The sequence below is a fragment of the Anolis carolinensis genome, chromosome 1, assembly GCF_035594765.1.
Source record: "Anolis carolinensis isolate JA03-04 chromosome 1, rAnoCar3.1.pri, whole genome shotgun sequence".
In the NCBI taxonomy this organism is placed as follows: domain Eukaryota; kingdom Metazoa; phylum Chordata; class Lepidosauria; order Squamata; family Dactyloidae; genus Anolis; species Anolis carolinensis.
The window spans coordinates 349284102-349306826 of record NC_085841.1 but is presented as its reverse complement, the minus strand read 5'-3'; the positions used below and the strand labels follow the sequence as shown (position 1 = coordinate 349306826).

At 40.1% G+C, this 22725-nt stretch overlaps 1 protein-coding gene across 2 annotated transcripts in view; it reads right to left on the bottom strand.

The window, feature by feature from the left end:
• rcor1 (REST corepressor 1) overlaps positions 1-20660 on the bottom strand; it is a 173636-nt gene extending 152976 nt beyond the window's left edge. The window contains exons 1-2 of one of the 2 annotated variants that reach the window (XM_003224059.4): positions 19925-20660; positions 16279-16338 (exon numbers count right to left, since the gene is read on the bottom strand). In XM_003224059.4, the coding sequence (XP_003224107.2) occupies positions 16279-16338; positions 19925-20234 (370 nt within the window). In that variant the 5' untranslated portion in view covers positions 20235-20660. The remainder of the gene's footprint in view (positions 1-16278; positions 16339-19924) is intronic. The other variant, XM_008115749.3, reaches the window with a different exon arrangement.
• Between the last annotated feature and the right edge of the window lie 2065 nt (positions 20661-22725).

The window sequence follows — 22725 nt, the reverse complement described above, 5'->3', positions numbered from 1 at the left end:
TCTTAGGTTATAATTCAAATCAGATGGAATAAGAATAATTTAAAGACTAAAAGCATATTGAACCATTTAATTACCAGAGCAGCAAATAATTCCCCAAGCGCAAATGCAAAGCCCTTTCAAACACCTTTGACTGGGAGCAAATTACTGTTGTGCAACTGGTGAGCTTAAGGCCAAAGTGTACAGCTACACTGGTGTATACTTAATGCTGTTTTTAAAAATATAGAGGATCATCGCTAATATTTTCATAGTTGCAGACTCTGTACTGAGCTTTTTCTGCTATTGACGGTGGATGCGGGTACCGCACTTTCTAATAGGGAGCAGTCCAATCCTTGACCAACAATGCAATAGAATCAAGCAACATGTGCAGCACAAAACTTTTTGCACACCTTAGTCAGAGTTAAGATTTCCATGCTATTATTATTATGTTTATTTATATTCTGCATTTTTCTCTGCATAAAAGTCAAAAAGTGGCTTCAAGGTTTCAATCACACTGACTTCTTAAGGTAAAGGTTTACCCCTGAAATTAAGTCTAGTATCCAACTCTGGGATTTGGTGCTCATCTCCATTTCTAAGCTGAAGAGCCGGCGTTGTCCATAGATAAGGTCATGTGGCCGGCATGACTGCATAGAGTGCCATTACCTTCCCACCAGAGCGCTACCTATTGATCTACTCACATTTGCATGTTTTCGAACTGCTAAGCTGGCAGAAGCTGAGGCTAACAGCAGGAGGTCACCCCGCTCCCCAGATTCGATTCACTGACCTTTCGGGTCAATGAATTCAGCAGCTCAGCGGTTTAATCCGCTGCACCACTGGGGGCTCCACTGACTTCTTAGCCAATAAATAAAACACGTTGCATATCTCACTAGGCAAAAAAGAAAAATGGTATGTTTCTAGATCTTCCTGCTCTCTAATAATGAGCTGCTTAACAACAATAATATAATTCAATTACAGTCAGCCCTGCACATTCCCTGAGGTTATGGGCATAGGACTACACTGAAAGTGAAAATACGTGAATAAAGAAATTTGGGGTTTTTTTACCTGAGAAAACATCTCTGTAGGAATTTCTAGGTGTTCCACTATGAATCTATGATTAACTAATAATCAAACCTGGGAAAGTTAAAACCACAAATGTGAAGGGTCAACTATATTTCTATGAATGCTCCAACTTCAGTCAACATGATACTCCAAAGCCAATCTAGATATGCTACAATCATGTAAATTATATTAAATATTGTACCAGTATTAAAAAATCTCTAAAATCAGGACAGTAAATTAAGAACAACTCTCAGAAAACAGGGGAATTCCAAACAGGAAACAATCAAGGCCAGCTAACATCTCCTAACAAAGGATTCCCCCAGACAAGAAGCATCCAGGCTTTGAAGCTGCAAGGTTTTCCATTGCTAATCAAGGTGGCCAGTTGCAACATTCACACTTGCCTCCAACAAGGAAGAGTTATTTCTCCCAACCTGAACTTTCCACAGATATATAAACCCCACTTGCCTAGTTTCCAACAGACCTCACAACCTCAGGATGCATGCCATAGATGTGGGCGAAACATCAGGCGAGAATGCTTATGGAACATGGCCATACAGCCTGGAAAACTCACTGCAACCCAATCATGTAAACGTTATCCAATTTACAAAGCCTTCTCATTTGTTCTTTTAAAAATGATCCATCTTACATCATTAAACAGAAGATGAACATGGCAACAACATTCTTCCCTTTTAGGTAGATCTTAGGAAGTTACATTTAGGTAGGATGGAGATGGTGAACTCATGAAGATCAGATATGAGCAACCACTGGGTTTGGAAGCCACATGTGCCTCTCGTGGACTTTGGAGAGATTTGACTTAGTCCCCATTTTCAATATATATATTTCAACTCAAAATCACCCAATTCTTCATAGTACTTTTAGTACATTCTTTTTAAGTTGTACAGTTTTTGCCCCAAGAAGTTAAAACCAAAAGACAACTTCATTAACTCCAGCTAGGAAGACAACTTCCAATAAACTTCCTTGATTGAAAAACAGCCTAGTATTCGACATCCTTGTGAGAGGATGGTAAAAATTACCGAAATATCCCTCGATGTCCTACAAGGGCATTTAAAGAGGAATGGGAAGTATTTTTAGTTTTTTAAAAAATCAATGGAAGGTGTTGGACCATCCCTGAAGGCTTCAAAGATGTTCGTCATGAGCCATGTTTTCTCCATCCATAACTAAAAGAAGTTAAGATAAATGCTCTGGGATTGCAAGCTCTGATCTTTTTCTGCAGATACAGAAATTCTGCTGATGTTCTATTGAGGAGCTCTTTGGCTCAACCTGGTTTCACCTTGTGTAATTTTATACACATTTGAATTTGCTGTAAACCATTTAGGGAGCCTGAGAAACAAGGTTATAAATAGAGAAATACCTTATTGGTTCAGAGTGAATCACAACACAGCTTTAAGAGGCGACTACATGCAAGATTCAAGTTTTTAGAAAAGCATGAATACTTGCCCAGCCTACACTTTCCCTCAACAATACCCTGGTAATTGTTCTTTTTTATATTTCCCTGGTAGATCTTTACTATAACATAAATATATGTCCATCTTGGGTTCCCAATTGTTTTGTCCTACAACCCCAGAAAACCCAGTCAGTTTACCAGCGGTTCGGATTTCTGGAAACTGAAGGCCAAAACATCTGGAGACTCACAGGTTGAGAACCACTGCTGTAGCCTGTAACATGATTATTTGCCCAATTGAGGTAATTACATGTTTAGGATGGTCCAACTTTGGTTTAAAGTTGGGAGGGAACTTTCTCAGGGCCAAATATAACTTATGGATAAAAGCAAAAAAGGTTCCCAAAGGTGTGGGATGAAATATCAGTAAACTTGTTCTCTGCTTCCATTAGAAGTCATAAGGAGCTTTGGAAAGTGATCAGATATTTTGAGGGGGGGGGAGAGAGACAACTCTTTAGACATCAGAAGCTACCCATCCCCAGTTTAAATCATTTCCCAGGAGCCTGAGAGGAATAGTGGTTTGAGTGTTGTACTAGGACTTTGGGAAACTACAATTCAAATTCTTAGCCTGGAAAATCCACTCGGTGACCTTGGACAAGTCATACTTCCTCAACCTTAGAAGAAGGCAATGGCAAACCCCTTTGAAAAAATCTTGCAAAAAAATCCCTATGAGAATAACAGTCCAAATATATCTATGGTCTGCTTGCAAAAAGCCTTTGTATCACATTTGTAACTGACCATCTCTTGAAATGTATGAACAATAATTGTAAAAACACTACAGCTTGTTTGCTTTTACTGCTTATTAGTCCAGCTAACAAAGAAATTATATTTGTAGTTCCTGAAATTTCTGCAATTGATCCAATAAACCATACATATTTAATCTAACATTAACCTTGCATTTATTGTATAATAATATTACAGTAGAGTCTCACTTATCCAATGTTCTGGATTATCCAATGCATTTTTGTAGTCAATGTTTTCAATATATCGTGATATTTTGGTGCTAAATTCGTAAATACAGTAATTACAACATAACATTACTGCGTATTGAACTACTTTTTCTGTCAAATTTGTTGTATAGCATGATGTTTTAGTGCTTAATTTGTAAAATCATAACCTAATTTGATGTTTAATAGGCTTTTCCTTAATCCCTCCTTATTATCCAACATATTCGCTTATCCAACGTTCTGCTGGCCCATTTATGTTGGATAAGTGAGACTCTACTGTATTGTTGATATATCTTAATTATGTGTTGCCCTTCTGTAAAAGTTTTTAATATAGGCATTTGAAATCTTGAAGAAGCCAATCAATTTATATACTGGGCAAAACACTTTGGGCTTTTTGATAATAAACTCAGACCATCTATAAACATGTGGAGACTAGCCCTTCGGGGTGAGAAGGATGAGATATAAATATGGCAAATAAATAACCCACTCCTTTTTTATGACAGACAGCTTCTCTACTTACATACACAAATACATGGGACACATCACATAGGACATTCCAGTGCTGGGGCGGTCAGTTCCCACTATTCACCATAAACATAGAAATCTAAAGCATCTTTCTCCAAAATATTTCATTGTGTCTGTTAATTATTTGCAAAGCTTAGAAAGCTCTTTTTGGACTACAACTCCAGAACCACACACCTAGAATCATAGTTGGAAAGGACCAATTTCCTACCATTCAGGAAAAAACAATCAAAGCACTCCCAACAGATGGCCATCCAGCCTCGGCTGAAAAACCTTCAGAGAAGGAAGCTCCACCAGTCTCTGAGGTAACATATTCCACTGCCAAACAGCTCTTACCATGGCCAAATTTTGCCCATGCCTGCACTAGAGATACATACGATTCTTCATCAACCCACTTTATCTTCATAAAAAACCATTTGAGGTTGGAAAGCCTAAGACAGAGAACAAGTAACTTAAAAGTCACAAAGGGCCTGAGGTCTCCTCAGTTTCACTCCAACACTTTAAACTATTGACTGCCAATCAATCTGTAGCGATTTGAGTTCAATCTGATCCAAGTTGAGTATCCCTTCTCCAATATGCTTGGGGCCTGAAGAGTTTTGGATATGGCCAAGTACCTGCATTTTCATATATGTTCATAATGAGACACCTTGGAGATGAGAACCAAGTCTGAACATGAAATTCAGTTATGCTACAAATACACCTGAAGGCAATTTACACAGCATTTTAAACATTTTGTGTGCATGGAAACAAAGTTTGTGTACACTGAACCACCAGGAAGCAAAGATATTACTATTTCAGCCACTCGTGCAAACAATTTTGGATTTGAGAATTCCAGATAAGGAGTTCAACCTGTTCCAGGAAACAAAACTGCCAGTGTCCCACATCTGAGAGCATGGGAAGCACAGCAATAAACCACTACACAATACAGCTGTTCATAGATTTCCCAGATTCTACTGCCAGCAACCTATATATACACACACACACACACACACACACAGAGAGAGAGAGAGAGAGAGAGAGAGAAAGAGAGAGAGAGAGAGTAGGGTCTCACTTATCCAAGCCTCGCTTATCCAAGCCTCTGGATAATCCAAGCCATTTTTGTAGTCAATGTTTTCAATATTTCATGATATTTTGGTGCTAAATTCGTAAATACAGTAATTACAACATAACATTACTGCGTATTGAACTGCTTTTTCTGTCAAATTTGTTGTATAACATGAAGTTTTGGTGCTTAATTTGTAAAATCATAACCTAATTTGATGTTTAATAGGCTTTTCCTTAATCCTTCCTTATTATCCAAGATATTCACTTACCCAAGCTTCTGCGGGCCCATTTAGCTTGGATAAGTGAGTCTGTGTGTGTGTGTGTATGTGTGTGTGTGTGTGTGTGTGTGTGTGTGTGTGTGTATATATATACACACACACACATACATACATACATATAGACAGAAACCCGTAATAGGCTAAGCCTCAGCATTACCAAGAACATTCCAACTATAAGTTCTATTAATCAGGGAGGTCAAGTATAATAATGTTGCCAAGTATTTCCTTTCAATGCAGAGCAATCAGGACGTGTTACTGATTTCTGGAACATGGATATAGTAAGTTTAAATGCATATTTACACAATGGAATGGTGTTCTCTAAGCCATCAAAATATGAATGGGATTCTGTCATGCAGGACAGGTCAACTGCCATCATCCCAAAAGCATCATCTAATTCTAAAAAAATTGATAATATTTTTAGACCAGATTGTAACTTCTTGAACCAGCCAGATGCAAGCCTCTGAGGTTGGGCTGTGGGTTCAAGTTCCGCCTTATCCAAGCAGCACCAAGCACAACGTTAAAATAGCTGTGTGCAGAATTATAAGGTGTATTTTATTTTTCAGTAGAAGAACTACAAACAAATAGATTTGGTTCCACTTCTAACTTGTCTCAGAGCTTAATTGAATATGTAAGTGCTTGTTGCGTTCTTCAAGTGGAAATGATTTCGTTACTGACACTGCAAATACCAGCCCCCACTCCGAGTTATCATGTGATAAAGTGGAACTGCACCCATATTCTTCTCTTCACAGCTTTCCTTTCTTTCACTCTCTGCATTCACAATGCTCCTCTTTCTTAAAGAGACAGTAATATAATACTACACAGGAAGCCACATCCTGAATTTTAGCCAGTGTAACAAATACAATGGAGAATATTCCATTCTCAGAATTTTGTTCTTTTTTAAAATATATATATATTGCAAATGTCACTCATATCTTTCTAAAGTATTGCCAAAACTTTGCAATCACATTAGGAAGTTATAAAAGGTTCTTCAAGTGTACAACACTATTAAATTACTATTATCACTGTTCCAAATAGACAAGTATTAATGTGCTTGCACTATGATGGATCAAACAACCTGGAAAAAATACTTTTTGAACTATATAGAGCTGCATAAAGAAAAAGCGGGAGACTCTTGTAACTGCAGTTCAAAAACATTCATTTACTAAACTGTATTTCCACTTCGTTTAGCATGTGCTTTGCCATAGGTCAGTGCCATTCAGTTCTCTATAACTTTTTAACAACAACAATAAAATATACAGCCCTTTATGCATTGACCCCCGTTTACACATTTCTCTATGCTGCATCTCCTAAATTATGCATTTCTTTGTAGTTTTTTCTGAGCTGAGTTCGTCACAAAATATCAAGAAGTGCACAATATGAAGGGCAACTGCATTCCAAGCTGCATTTTAGTCTGGAATGTGTGGATTCATGGCAAAAAATGCAGGCCAGGCAAATTTTTCCAGCAGCCATACCTCTGGGAGGCTCCAAATAAACACCAATGCTTTCAGGAAAGGAATGAACAGGCAGGATTTTTTTTTAAAAAAAAAAACTAGTTCCAAACAATTGCCCCAATCTAATTGTTAGTCCTAACTAGAGTAGACTTATTGATTCAATAGAATTTAAATAAGTGCTGACTTACCAAGTTCCCACTAACACACCAGTCTATTCTGCTTGGAATTAACAAACAAATGTAGGGCAACGTTAACCTTTTAAGCACATCCAAACAGTTTTCTTTTTTAAAAATGCTACTTATATCCTGCCGTTACTTTGAAGAGTTCAGGGCACATATAGGGTTTTTCTACAGATATTCTGAAATCCCCAAAACAACTGCAAAAACTAGAATGGCCTGAGATGGACAATATATTAGTCCAGAACCCCCTAGTAGGATGTCTCAAGCAAATCTATTTTTTTCCCAGACTGAGTCTATTATGCTTTAAAGTACCCAATGGTACAGAGTACAGAGAAGTGAGTAGAAATCAAAAAGTAAAACTCAAATTGGAGACAGGAGGGTAACAGAGGAAAGAAGAAATCCAACTTCAATTGAAGGTTTCAAAACAACTTTTCTTCTCCAACACGGAGGGTAATTTACTGGGGAAATCAGGGCACACAAGGAATAACCACCTCTGTGCAACTGTTCACAGCCACAGAAAGAAACAGGGCAATAAATCCTCCTAAATGGGAGCTGAGGTACACTACCGTTTGATGAAGGACACTGAACAGCTAGTTATATTCAACAGAAAACATACAGCTAGAATTGAGCACCACAAGGCCACTACAAAAAGAATGAACTCGGAATAAAATAGGGAATTCTCAAAATGTTAGCATGGTTCGGACGTAACGAGATCTGTTACTGTCACTCATGCATGCAGCTCTATCAACCCAACTGCAAACAGAAGTAGTTAAAACAAACCAGAGATTCTCTTTCTGTAACTTGACTGTAGTGTGTAAACTCTAGTTTGACTCTCCTCCAAGAAACCAGAGACATATCCCAAAACCAAACTCTTGTTTATGACTCTAGTTCAGTGGTTCTCAACCTGTGAGTCCCCAGATGTTTTGGACTTCAACTCCCAGAAATCCTAACAGCTGGTAAACTGGCTGGGATTTCTGCGAGTTGTAGGCCAAAATACTTGGGGACCCACAGGTTGAGAACCACTGCTCTAATTGCTCTAAGGCACTGTTTGTTAAAGTGTGGTTCCTGACCCCAAATGGGGTCCCTTTAGCTCAATGTTTGGGTCATGAAAAATATGGCAACAGTAAAAAGGTTTCTGAATGCCATCCATTTACAAAACATTATTAGCAACAGCATGCAATGGACTCTACAATGCTTCACCTGCTCTCCGCAAAAAGGAAAATCAACCTGTTTAGCATGCCTTGAAATGCAGATTTATTATCAGTAAATGATTGATTGTATACCCATTTTATATATCTATATATCTTTCTCAGACAGAAAGGGGTCACAAGTAGATTTGGAAATCATGTTGTCTTCTAGTCCACATGGCCCTGAACTGGAACTCTCTCAAGATTACCCACCATTTGATATGGTAACTATCTACATACCTAATGTAACTATTCAATATCCCTCCTTTCCCCTTGAATCAAATCCAAGGCAATTAGTGCTGCTGGGAACTGTGCAATTTCTAACAGTAATCTATAATTCTGGTTTCCACATTACAGTATATTAAAGTATATGGATTCTTTCACAGTGCTCACCTGGAAAATGAGGCAGGTGAAAATCACTGAGCATTATGTAGGATTATTCACAATAAGCCAGAAATTTTACAGTGTCATCTCAACGCACATCATGTTACACCAAGCCTTCTCAAGGGAACACTATTCCATTGGCAAAATTAAGAACTTTTCAACATCCCGTTTTTCACAAGGATATCTATTCACATCAACGAGGAGTGATAAAAGTGTCCAAGGAGTTGCATTTTCTTCTTCTGATTTTACTCTGAACAGTGAACAAGATGTGCACCACAGACTATGACTTTGTTATGCGTTTTTTTTAAAAAACTGATACTGATCTGTTCATGATTACTTCTACACTAACCATCTTTGTGCACTCTGCTCCTGATGTTACTCACATTTTGAACATATGTTTGGGGGGATGGTCTATATGTCTCTCACCTTAGTTTTGTTTTCATAGGCTTGGTATTCACAATAAAATTACCAGTAGCCACTGATTTTTTAAAAAAATATCATATTTAACCTTTTGGTTGTGTGTAGAAAAACAATAGCCTCTCCATGCAAAACAAAACAAAACTTTTGTGGATATCAAGTTACAATTATTCACAATTTAGTTGCTGTCTATAACTACAGTATTTCAAAGTATGGAAAAGTATTGTTTTAACTACAAACCACAGCACTCCCTTACCTCTAGAAATTCTGGAAGTTGTTGTCCGAAAAAATAATTCTTCTAAACTCTGTATATATTTAGCTATTTCATACACGTACCTGAGAAGTTTGCAAATCATTATAGCTAATGAAACACATCCATCTATTTTAGAGGAATGTATCAGTATCTTGAACAATTCTTTACACCAATATCCAGAGGGATATCATTGCATTCCTACATGGAGGCCACCAGTTATACCAGCAATGCCTCATATCATGTCTAGTTGTTTGTTTGTTTGTATTCAGTCAGACCACATGAGGCACACAACCACCATAAGGATCAAGGCCTGTCTTCTTCACCAGCACAGCTCTCCACTTCCTTGCCAGAAATTCAATGAAGCAGAGCAACAAGTACTAAAACACGAAGTTCAATCAGACATCAACTAATGCTGCATGTGCGTGTGCAATCAGGGGCACTTGGGTAGCATACAACACAACTTAGTCTTAGGTCCTTCTTGTTATTCATGCCACCTTTGATCCCAAACCAGGAGAAATAAGAAGCATACATTCAATAAATTAAAAAAAATATGAAACCTCTATGGAGCTAGTTACCATCGACACAAAACCCAGGAAGTAAAAACATTGTTTTTCTTTTATTACAAACCCCAGTTGTTGCTCTGGCAGCTGTAGTTCCAAAAAATAACTTTTCAAGTGAGTTCCCGAGGGGAGATAGGGCAGAATACAAGTAAAGTTTTATTACTGTATTATTATAAGTGACCATATTAGCCTCTTTTCCTAGACAACTCTACAGTTCTAGATGGGAGGATGGGAAACCATCACAGGACCTTTAACCTATTAAAAACCATAATTTGTCTTCATCATAGCATCACTCTGGGGGCCACTTCTCCATGCAAGTTCAAATGACAATGACCAACGTTTAATGCAGCAAGACTGAAGACACTTTGTTCAACAAATGTTTGGCGAAGACTACAGGTAGGCACCAAGACTGTCAATTCAAGTATCAAAAAGACATTAAACCAAAATAATCATATTTTAAGACTGGCTTTCCCTGATGCCCTCCAAACTACAATTGTCAACATCAGCTAAGGTGGCCATTAACACATTAGTTATGTGTGGTTAAGATACATGTTCCATTTTAATTATATGTAATGAAGATACAAGAGGCAGCCTGGTATAGTGGTTTCAGTGTTGCACAACTCTGGAGGCCAGGGTTTGATTCCCACTCAGTCATGGAAACCAACTGGGTGAGTCACACTCTCTCAGCCTGAGAAAATGCTATGAAGTTTGCCTTAGGTTTTCCATTATAAATGATTTGAAGGCACACAAGAACAAGAAATGAAGGCATCTGCCTAGTTTTACCATCGCCACACCTTGCCCTCCCTTTCATACGTGCAGCCCTACAAACAAACATGTGATATTTGCCACAAGACAGAACCATTATGCCAGGTTCATGCAATTTCCTAAACCAAACATCAAGGAGGAGTATATCAGTGTGAGACTAGTGTAGTAAATCACCATATAAGATTGGGAAAACACAGGTCAAGTCATCAACCTCACGACATAAGTGTTGACTTGAGATCCTGAAAGACAAGGCGGGATGTAGATGTGATGGTGCAAGATTTGGAAGAGGACAGAGAAAATGAATTTGAAAATATTCTGTTATATTCAAAAGGAAGCATTCAGACTTCAGGGTGAAGCCAGTAATCCCATATTTCATAATACAATTAGCCTTTATGCAGCTCTTTGAAAGACTAATACATGCCACATGTGTTCTCAGTGATCCTTACAACAACCTATTAAGGTAGGTCAGCATTATTTATTCTCTACATTGCAGACTGGGGAATGAAGCTAAGCACATCACATTTATTTTTGCATATATAGCCTGAAACTACACTCTTAAGTAAGGAGTCAGTTCCATTTAATGAAGGAAAGGTACTGTTGAAAACATACAGGTAGGTCAGAAAGTTTGAAAATTTTATTGCTGAAGTGAGGTTTAAGGTAAAGGTAAAGGTTTCCCCTGACATTAAGTCCAGTCATGTCTGACTCTGGGGGTTGGTGCTCATCTCCATTTCTAAGCCGAAGAGCCGGCGTTGTCAGTAGACACCTCCAAGGTCATGTGGCCGGCATGACTGCATGGAGCGCCGTTTACATTTGTCATTTTTGTGTGTGTCAGGAGTGACTTGGGAAACTGCAAATCACTTCTGGTGTGACAGAATTGGCCATCTGCAAGGACGTTGCCCAGGGGACGCCCGGATGTTTTGATGTTTTTACCATACTTGTGTCCCCCGCATGGAGCTAGAGCTGATAGAGGGAGCTCATTCATGCTCTCCCCGAACAGGATTCGAACCGGCAACCTTCAGGTCAGCAACCCAACCTTCAAGTCATCAGTCCTGCTGTCACAAGAGTTTAACCCACTGCGCCACTGGGGGCTCCTTTTGTCAATGATAACGACGGAAAAATTGAATGATCCTCATCAAATTCACTGACAATGGATAACAAGAAAGAAAAGAAGAGGAAAGGGAAGCTAGACAAGATAAAAGCTGGATTTTAGATGGTGGTGATTTATTGTTCTACTGTTGTATTATATATATTGTAAAAAAAAAAAGAATAAAATTAAAAATGACCTTGACAGAATGAGCTACCAGACTCAAGGTAGCGAACATAAGGAGTTTTCTGGGATAAAGGGCATGGGTAGCCATGCTAGTCTGTTGCAGAAAATACTATAAAGAGTTTGTTGCCCTATGAATGACAAATTTCATCCAGGGACTGCAGCACACTTAAAACGTCCCACATAGTAGATATTTATACACGTTAAGAGTGGGAAGGATATGTGGAGGAACAGAAATGCAAAAATCCTAAATATTAATGCTAACTTTACAGTGGTCATTTAACAAACAAATGGGAGATTAAAATATTGTTGATAAAAATCTAGTCTCATCTAACTGCAAAAGATACAGTCTAAAACTTATTTCTGCAGAGCGCAATATACATATCATTTAGATGTGCATTTAGAGCACATGCACATATCAAATGGGTTGGGGTTTCCTGACTTTGTACAATAAGTACACATTATACCTGAAAACAATTTCAGGAGAATAGTTTGACACATGCTGAACGTGAGTCACTAGTGTGATGCGGCTGCAAAAATGCCAATATGATTTCAGACTGATTTAATAAAATACACTTTCTAAGTCAAAGGTTCTACTGCATTCTAAACTATTCTGACACTGTCTGTAGCACGACTCTAGTTCTTCAGACCAGGCTTGAAATGGACTTAAAGTAGCAAAGCCATCAGCAAGCTGGAAAACAAGCCGTTTAAAAGAATTTGAACTTGTAAGTAGAGGGCCAAAAATCATTCTCTCTCATCCAGCAGCTAACACTACATTATCATGAGCCTTATTTATTATTATTATTATTATTATTATTATTATTATTATTATTATTATTATTATTATTAATTCATTTCTATTCCGCTTTTCTCTCATGGGTAGGTCTCAAAGCAGCATGCAAAATTTAAAACCAATACAAATACATCAGTGCACAATAAATAATTAACTAAACATCATATACAAATATAAAAATAACCCAATTTAACACATCATATAAAACAAATAAAATTTATAATAGGTACTATTTAAAAGTATCCATAACCTCTGGACACTGAGCTCCTAAGACAGAAAATCCAGAAAAGGGTAAATATTGGTTAAACTTTACAATGTCTGAAAGGTGAGAGCAGTTTGACAAGGGGGCTCATTACAGGTTTGGTATCCAAAAGTGGATTTTTTTCAAATTTTGGAATACTTGTATATACATAAAGAAATATCTTGGAGATGGGATTTCAGCCTCAGCACAAAATTCAGTTGTTTTATACACACCTGATGCACAGGGGCTGAAGGTAATTTGTCAAACACCATTTTAAGCACTTTATATACATTGGATATGTGTCACCATCTCAGCCACCCAAATGGACAATTTTGGATTCTAGAAAATTTTGGAATTCCAATGGTCAACCTGTACCAGGTGAGGCAAGACCAGCACCAGAGGTCTTCATGCAGAAGCTGAACTTTCTGCCTCTTGATTTCCTGTATCGATCAGGTAGTTTGATGAGATTAAGTAAAGGTAAAGGTTTCCCCTGACGTTAAGTCCAGTCATGTCTGACTCTGGGGGTTGCTCATCTCCATTTCTAAGCCGAAGAGCCGGCGTTGTCCGTAGACACCTCCAAGGTCATGTGGCCGGCATGACTGCATGGAACGCCGTTACCTTCCCACTGGAGCTGTACCTATTGATCTACTCACATTGGCATGTTTTCGAACTGCTAGGTTGGCAGAAGCTGGAGCAACAGCGGGCGCTCAGTCCGCTCCCAGGATTTGAACCTGGGACCTTTCGGTCTGCAAGTTCAGCAGCTCAGTGCTTTAACACACTTCACCACCGGGACTCCTTGATGAGATTAAGGATACACAAATATGCAGAGGTTTTTCGCCTGCAGTTCCCACAATTGGTTGTACTTATTGGCAGTGATTCGAGCTATGGGTCATCTGGAGGGACACAATTGTCCACCCCTGGACTATGAGACCAAAGGGTCACCTTCAACTACAGGACTCTATTGCTCAAAGTTAGCAAGCCATCATCAGCTGGTCTACGTCAAGTTTGCCAGAAAAGAAAGAAAACAGCCCAACAATAAAAATATGGACAAGTATGTTGTCAGTTTGTGACATGCTGGGTGGAGAAATATTAGCCTCCACACTAGATAACATGAACAGCAGTTCTGTAAATGAAAAGTGGGAATAATGTAGGTAAAGGTTTTCCCCTCATATTAAGTCCAGTCGTGCCCGACTCTGGAGGTTGGTGTTCATCTCAATTTCTAAGCTGAAGAGCCGGTATTGTCCGTAGACACCTCCAAGGTCATGTGGCCAGCATGACTACATGGAGCGCTATTACGTTTCCGCTGGAGCGGTACCTAATAGTCCACCACATATTATGGAACGGCACCTCCCAGCATTCCGCACAACTAGCTTTACCAGATAAGGCTGCTGGGACTTATAGCCCATCAACATCTGGAGAGCCACATGAGCCCCAGTCCTGTTCCAAGCCATGACTGCCTTATTCAGCCTGCACTTGCTGTATACACTGCCCGTTATAATAGTCAGCAATTTAGAAAAATCAATTATCAGGAGTCCCGTCGGGTCATACTATAAAAAGAAAAGCATGCAATTTTATATAGAAGATCGGATTTTTGTGTGTAAGATAGTTTTCTTTTTTAAGAGTTGAGAAACAAGGGATGCAATTACTGGTCGCTAACAGGCTAGAGTCAGCTTTAATGCAGAGACGAAAACTGTTGAGGGCATTTTGTTTTATAAGACACTGTTAACCCACAGTTACAACGAGACAATTAAAACTGTTTACATTTCAGAACTAAGGAAGTACAGGCCTCTTTCTAAAAATAAAAATACCAACCCTGCTTTCACAGTGTATAGAAAAGTGAAGCACTTACAAAAAAAAATTCTCTGCCTTACAGGAACACTTGAATTCCTTTGTTTGCTCCGTTTCTCCCTGTATTATTTTAAATTAAGCTTAAAGAAAATTGGAAAGGGAACAGAAACGTGGATGGCTACTAAGAAGAGAGTGGCTTCTCTTCCTTCCCAGCCATGGAAGTGAAACATTTAAACACATCTCACTATGCTGAATAAAAACAGAAATCTGAAGTAATTTTATTCTTGCTTCTCATTCTTCATCCATAATATCACATTCCCAGGGAGAAGAGAATCAAGAGGAACTCTTCCCTTGAAAGGCCTCTGCCTCTCTCTTTCTCTTTCTCTCTCTCTCCATCTCTTTCTGGCTCAACAAAATCTATTCTTTCTTTGCTTCTCTCCCAACCTGCAAAACAGTCCCTCCCCCTTGGAAAGACTTCAGTTCGCTTGAACTGATTTGCTCGCCTTTCTTTCCTTTTTTCTGTCCATTCTTCACCCTAAATCATTAAAAGCTAGAAAAGTGGGAAATTCCTCATGCTCTCCAACAACTCTTTTTATTTATTTTGGGGAAAAAATTCAATGCTATAAACCACTCCTGTGTTTTTGAAAGTAATTGGATTTAGGTCAATTGCATGTAAAATCATTATGTTGGAAGGGGAGGAGTCGGACAGGAGCAGACTGGCACCCGATTTTCATAAAAGGACCCGCGGCTCCTCCCTCTTTCCCTCCAGTGTGAATAGGAAAAGAGTAGCCACACCTGAAAATCAGGAGGAGAAAAAAAAGGGAGTGAAGGAGATAAAAAAGGTAAAGCCTACGGTTTCATCAGAACTCCTTTCATCTCAGCTTTGCAAAAATGGGCGGAAGGAAAGGAGGGAAGGGAAAAGGATGGCATTCTGAATAGATCTCAAAGAAGTAAAACATTTTTTAAAACCTTGCATGAAAACCAACATTTCCTCGAGACATGTGGCACATTGCCCCCCCCCCCCCCCCCAACACAAAACCTCTCCTCATCCCCCATCCCCAAAATACGCATTTGTTGCTGTTCTTCCTTTGGACGCCAGGGTGAATATTCACACATTACACACACAGGAGGGTCAGGGTCGAGGGAGAGGTTTCTTGATAACAGGCCTCCAAGTCTAACAAAAGGAAGGAAGCTCCTTAGAGAAATGAAAGCTCACAAAAAAGGAGGAAACCAGTCAAGGACTGAGTGGGAGGAAAAAGAAGGGGGAGGGAGGCCCATTGAATGTTATGAGGTTATGGGCTTCCCAGTCAACCCTTGCAATGGAGCTGGATGGGCGGGAGAGAAGGAGAAAGGGAAGGAAGGGAAAGTCCCACTGGATTCATTTAATGCACTTTGACACCACTTTTGTAACTGCCGTGGGCTCAGCACTATGGAATTATGGGAGTTGTAGTTTTACAAGGTTTTTGCCTTCACTGTTAAAAGAGTGCTGAAGCTTTAGGAAATTACAGCTCCTAGCACTGAGCCATGGCAGTTCAAGTGGTGTATAATGATTTTTAAAAACACACAGTTAAGCCCTTTGGGTCATTCAACATTAATACAACCCAAAGTCTGTTTTTAAAATATTTTATATATTTGATATATTTTACATATAAAATTTAAATATATATATATAAAATATATATACAAAACTACAAAATAAAGGACTTACCAGGGTCGAAGTCAGGGACAACGGCTTGATACTGGGGTCCCACTCGCATGCCTCCTCCTCCTGGTTTCAAAGAATAATAAAAGTCAAGTTAACCTTGTTGTATCATCCCAAGAACTTGAGGTAGGGAAAGATAGAAAGGACTAAATAGGTGGGAGAGAAACATCCACTATTTGGCGTGGACCTCCCAATCAACTCTTGCAATGGACATAGGAGGGAAAGAAAGAAAGAAAGAAAGAAAGAAAGAAAGAAAGAAAGAAAGAAAGAAAGAAAGAAAGAAGATCAAACTCTATATAGTTTGGGCTTCCAAGTCAAATCTTGAAATGGACCAGAGTGGAAAGCAAAAAGGGAGGAAACCTCCCACTGAACTATTTAACATAAACAAAAAAAATAAAGACAATACCAAAAGAGGCAGATTTTCATAATACCTAACATTAAGACATCTACATCTAATCAAACTAAATCTAATCACACTAAATCTGCATTAGAGAATGATTGAGTCTCCTCTTCTGGAAGTTTTTAAATTGAGACTAAATGGGAGTGCTTTGATTGAGTGTATTTCCTGTCTGGCAAGGTGGGGTAGGACTAGATAGCCCTTGGTGTCTCTATGATTACAACAACAACAACAATAATAATAATAGAAGATTGTGTATTCCTGCCTGGCAGCATAGGGTTGGACTAGATAGCCCCTGGGGTCTCTTCCAACTCTATGATGATGATGAGGCTGAAGATGAGAATAATAATAAATTGGGTTGTTTTCCAGGCTGTATGGCCATGTTGCAGAAGCATTCTCTCCTGACATTTACCCACATCTATGGCAGGCATCCTCAGAGGTTGTGAGGTCTGTTGGAAACTAGGCCAGAGGGATTTATATATCTGTGGAAAGTCCAGGTTGGGAGAAAGAAGTCTTGTCTGTTTGAGGCAAGTGTGAATGTTGCCAGCTTGATTAGCATTTAATGGCCTTGCAGATTCAAAGCCTGGATGCTTCTTGCCTAAGGGAATCCTTTGTTGGGAGAAGTTAACTGGCCCTGATTGTTTCTTGTCTGGAATTCCTCTGTTTTCAGAATGGTGTTCTTTATTTACAGTCCTGATTTTAGAGTTTAAATACTGGTAGACTTTATGAACCAACCTGTGATAAATAAATTGTGTATTCCTGCCTGGCAGAATGGGGTTGGACTAGATGGCCCTTGAGGGGGGTCTCTTCCAACTCTGATCCTAATAATAATAATAATAATAATAATAATAATAATAATAATAATAATAATAATAATAATAGTGTGTATTCCTGCCTGGCTACAGCAGGCAGTTAGACTACAGCAGGCATGGGCAAACTTCGGTTCTCCAAGTGATTTGGACTTCAACTCTCATAATTCATAACACCCAGGAAGCTGTTAGGAATTGTGGGAATTGAAGTCCAAAACACCTGGAGGGCCGAAGTTTGCTCATGCCTGGACTAGATGGCCATTTATGTCTCTTCCAACTCGACGATGATGATGAGGATGATGAGAATAATAATGATGAATTGTGTGTTCCTGCCTAACAGGATGAGGTTGGTCTAGATGGCCCTTGGGGGACTCTCTTCCAACTTGAAGATCCTATTATTATCAATAATAATAATTACAACAAAAACAACAATAGATGTTGTATTCCTTCCTGGCAGGATGGGGTTAGACTAGATGATCCTTGGTATCTCTTCGATGATGATGATGATGATGATGAATTGTGTGTTCCTGCGTAGCAGAGTGGGGTTGGACTACGTAGATGAGACACCATATTTGAAGAGACATCAAGGGCCATCTAGTCTAACCCCATCCTGACAGGAAGGAATATATAATCTATTGTTGCTATTATTATTATTATTATTATTATTATTATTATTATTATTATTATTAGGATCAAGTTGGAGGGCTCTCTTCCAACTTGATGATCCTAGTAATAATAGTAATATCAGTAACAACAATAGATTGTGCATTCCTGGCAAGGATAGGGTTAGACTAGATGGCCCTTGGTATCTCTTCAAACTCTATGATGATGATGATGAAAATAATAATAATAACAATAATAATAATAAATTGTGTGTTCCTGTCTGGCTGGATGGGGTTGGACTAGATGGCCCTTGGTGTCTCTTCAAACTCTATGATGATGATGATGATCTATGATGAAGAAAATAATAATAATAATAATTTGTGTGTTCTTGTCTGGCTGGCTGGAGTTGGACTAGATGGCCCTTGGTGTCTCTTCAAACTCAATGATGATCATGATGGTGATAAATTGTGTGTTCCTGTCTGGCTGGATGGGGTTGGACTAGATGGCCCTTGGTGTCTCTTCAAACTCTATGATGATGATGATGATCTATGATGAAGAAAATAATAATAATAATAATTTGTGTGTTCTTGTCTGGCTGGCTGGAGTTGGACTAGATGGCCCTTGGTGTCTCTTCAAACTCAATGATGATCATGATGGTGATAAATTGTGTGTTACTGTCTGGCTGGATGGGGTTGGACTAGATGGCCCTTGGTGTCTCTTCAAACTCTATGATGATGATGATGATGATGATCTATGATGAAGAAAATAATAATAATAATAATTTGTGTGTTCTTGTCTGGCTGGCTGGAGTTGGACTAGATGGCCCTTGGTGTCTCTTCAAACTCAATGATGATCATGATGGTGATAAATTGTGTGTTCCTGTCTGGCTGGATGGGGTTGGACTAGATGGCCCTTGGTGTTTCTTACAACTCTATGATGATGAAAATAATAATAATAATAATAATAATAATAATAATAATAATAAATTGTGTGATCCTGTCTGGCTGGATGGGGTTGGACTAAATGGCCCTTGGTGTTTCTTCAAACTCTATGATGATGAAAATAATTAATAACAACAACAATAACAATAAATTGTGTGTTTCTGTCTGGCTGGATGGAGTTGGACTAGATGGCCCTTGGTGTTTCTTCAAACTCTTATGATGATGAAAATAATAATAACAATAAATTGTGTGTTTCTGTCTGGCTGGATGGGGTTGGACTAGATGGCCCTTGGTGTTCCTTCAAACTCTAGGATGATGAAAATAATAATAATAATAATAATAATAATAATAATAATAATAATAAATTGTGTGTTCCTGCCTGGCTGGCTGGGGTAGGACTAGAGGGGCTTTGGGGGTCTCTTCCAACTCTATCACAATAATAATAATAATAATAATATAGATGGTGGGTTCCTCCATAGTGGAAGGTTGAACTGGATGTCCCTTGGGGGTCTCTTCCAACTCTATCACAATAATAATAATAATAATAATAATAATAATAATAATAATAATAATAATATAGATGGTGGGTTCCTCCATAGCGAAGGATTGAACGGGGTCTCTAAAATTCTAAAACAAGCACTAACCTAAGACATGCTTGTATTATGAAACACTTAGAAGACACACAACTACAGAAACTATTCTAGGAAGCTCAGGCTCATTGTCTGTTGGGTGTATGTGTACCCTTGAGGATCCTGCTCACTAGGCTCTGAATAACATTCCTTGAATCCATCCATCGAAGAGTTGAGATGTGTTGCGAAGGAAAGGCGGCAAGTCTGGCTCCCTCCTCCCTCCCTCCCTGCCTGCTTTTGGGGAGTGGGCCTTTGCCAAGAACAGAGACTCACCTTGTTCCTCGTCGCTGGAGGAGCCCGAGCTGCCTTCTTCCCAGGAGTTGTTGCTGCTGCTGTTCCCATTGGGAGCCACGGCCGTCGTCGCTGTTGCTGCCGCTCCAATGGGGACCAAACTTTTATTATTCCCACTATTGTTGCTGGTGGTGGGGTTGGGGGTGGAGGAAGCAGCAGCAGCAGTAGAACCACCACCACCAGCAGCAGCAGCAGCAGCCGAGGAGGCGGAATTGGCATTGCTGCCCGCCTGGTTGTTCCGACCCCTCCGTTTCCCTGAAACCTCTGGGCCTTTTTCGATCATGGCTGGCATGGGAGAAGGGGATCAGGAAGCCAAAGTTGGAGAAAAATCCAAAACAGAGGGCACAAAGTGGAGGAAAGAATAGATACTCCTCTTTCAAAAGGAAGAGGGAGGGTAAAAAGTAGGGAAATAATAACAGCACAATCTCCTTTTCTCTTCTGTGGATGAGGAAAGAAGCCGCCAATGGAAAGTTAGCTGGAAACTGTATCCTTTCTCGCTTTTGTTGCAGGTTCCAAGGATTCTTCTCTCCCGCTTCCTTCCTCCTCTGCTTCCCAATCCTTTGTTTTCTGCTTTTTCAGTTTGCGCCCCAAAAGCAGCCGCCTCCAACTTTGACGCTCATCTCTTCTTCTTCTTTTTCCCTTCCACGCAAAACTGAGGGGGACTCGGTCCACTGTCAACCCGGACTGCTGAGCCTCCCCACCAGCCCTGCCCCCCTCCCCCTCCCATTGGCCGCCCCCACATTTTGGGAAGCCGTCCCTCGCTCCTATTGGCCGGGCCCCGCTGTCCGTCAAAGCCGGCCCGGCGCTTCCGTTCGTGGAGAGGGTTTGGTGGAGAGGCGTCTCGCCTTTCCTCTACGTGGGTTGGGGCTTGGCGAGCATGACGCCCAATGAGACAGCGCGATGGGAGCCCAGCTCGCCTGCCTTGTGCCTGCCTTGACACAAGGAAAGAAAGAAAGAGAGAAAGAGACATAGACAGACAGACAGAGAAATAATACAGTACATAGATAATCATAAAACATTCAAAACAAAGAGGGAAGGAGTTAGTTTAGTTAAGCCCACCTCTAAAGTCTCATTGCAACTAGAAGTGCGTGCCATTAATTAAAATATACTACACATATTATTATAATAAGAGGTTGCTGTGAGTTTTCCGGGCGGTATTGGCCATGTTCCAGAAGCATTCTCTCCTGACGTTTCGCCGACATCTATAGTAGGCCTCGTCAGAGGTTGTATGGTCTAGGAAACTAGGAAAAGTGGGGTTTATGTATCTGTGGAATAATGTCCAGGGTGGGAGAAAGAACTCTTGTCTGTTGGAGGCAAGTGTGAATGTTGCAATTGACTTTGATTAGCATCCAATGGCCTTCCAGCTTCAAAGCCTGGCTGCTTCCTGCCTGGGGGAAATCCTTTGTTAGGAGGTTGATTAGCTAGCTGGCCCTGATTGTTTCTTGTCTGGAATTCCCCTGGGGTTTTTTTAGTGTTGTTCCTTTATTTACTGTCTTGATTTTCCAACAGACCTGGACTTTCAGCTTCAAAGCCTGGCTGCTTCCTGCCTGGGGGAAATCCTTTTTTTGGGAGGTGATTAGCTTTTGGCCCTGATTGTTTCTTGTTTGGAATTCCCGTTTTTTTTTTAGTTTTGTGCCTTTATTTATTGTCCTGATTTTCCAACAGATCTGGTCTTTCAGTTTCAAAGCCTGGCTGCTTCCTGGCTGAGGGGAATCCTTTGTTAGGAGGTGATTACCTAGCTGGCCCTGATTGTGTCTTGTCTGGAATTCCCCCTTTTTTTAGTGTTATTCCTTTATTTACTGTCCTGATTTTCCAACAGACCTGGACTTTCACCTTCAAAGCCTGGCTGCGTCCTGCCTGGGGGGAATCCTTTGTTGGGAGGTGATTAGCTTTTGGCTCTGATTGTTTCTTCTCTGAAATTATCGGGTTTTTTTAGTGTTCCTGCCATGGGGGAATCCTTTGTTGGAAGGAGATTAGCTAGCTGGCCCTGATTGTGTCTTGTCTGGAATTCCCCTGGTTTGTTTGGTTTTTTTTTTTTTTTTTTTAGTGGTGTTCATTTATTTATTGACCTGATTTTTCCAGCCTCTGAGGGTGCCTGCTATAGATGTGGGCGAAACGTCAGGAGAGAATGCTTCTGGAACAGAGCCATAACAGCCCGGAAAACTCAAAAACAACCCAGTTATTCCGGCCGTGAAAGCCTTCAACAGCACATTAGAATAATAGAAAGAATTCCCTTTCTCTCACATTGAGGTCTGAAACTCACTCCAGAGAAAGAGAGAGAAAGAAGAGAAATGCCTGCGCGCGCGCGCCTGTGTGTGTAATGTGTGCGTGCGTGTGTGTGTGTGTGTCGAGGGAAAGGACTATTTTTCTCCTTGGCGGAAGGTTACCGCACTTTGTTTTTTTGAATGGCAGCTTCCATACAAAAGAAACTCCATTTGGAGACTCCTATAAAGGACTTCCCTTGGCTTCCAGGCTGCACTGACTTTGGACTAGTAGGGTTTCACAGTGGAAAGGCAGTTTTATTTGGGGAGGGGGTGGAAAGAGAAGAAAGAGAAGGCACCTTCGGAGGCAAAAGGGAAGCTCTGCTTTGCTCGCTTGCTGCTGAGGAAGGGGGAAGAGAGAAGGGAAAGGAAGGAAAGGATAGGAGGAAGGGGGAGGGAAGGAGAGGCAGAAACGCGTGGAGTTTCCGAAGGCAACCGGTTCTGCCTCGTGGCGCAGAGTTGGAAGGGAAGGAGGAAGCCAGCCAAGCCTCCCACCGCTTCCCATCCGTGGAAGTAACTTTC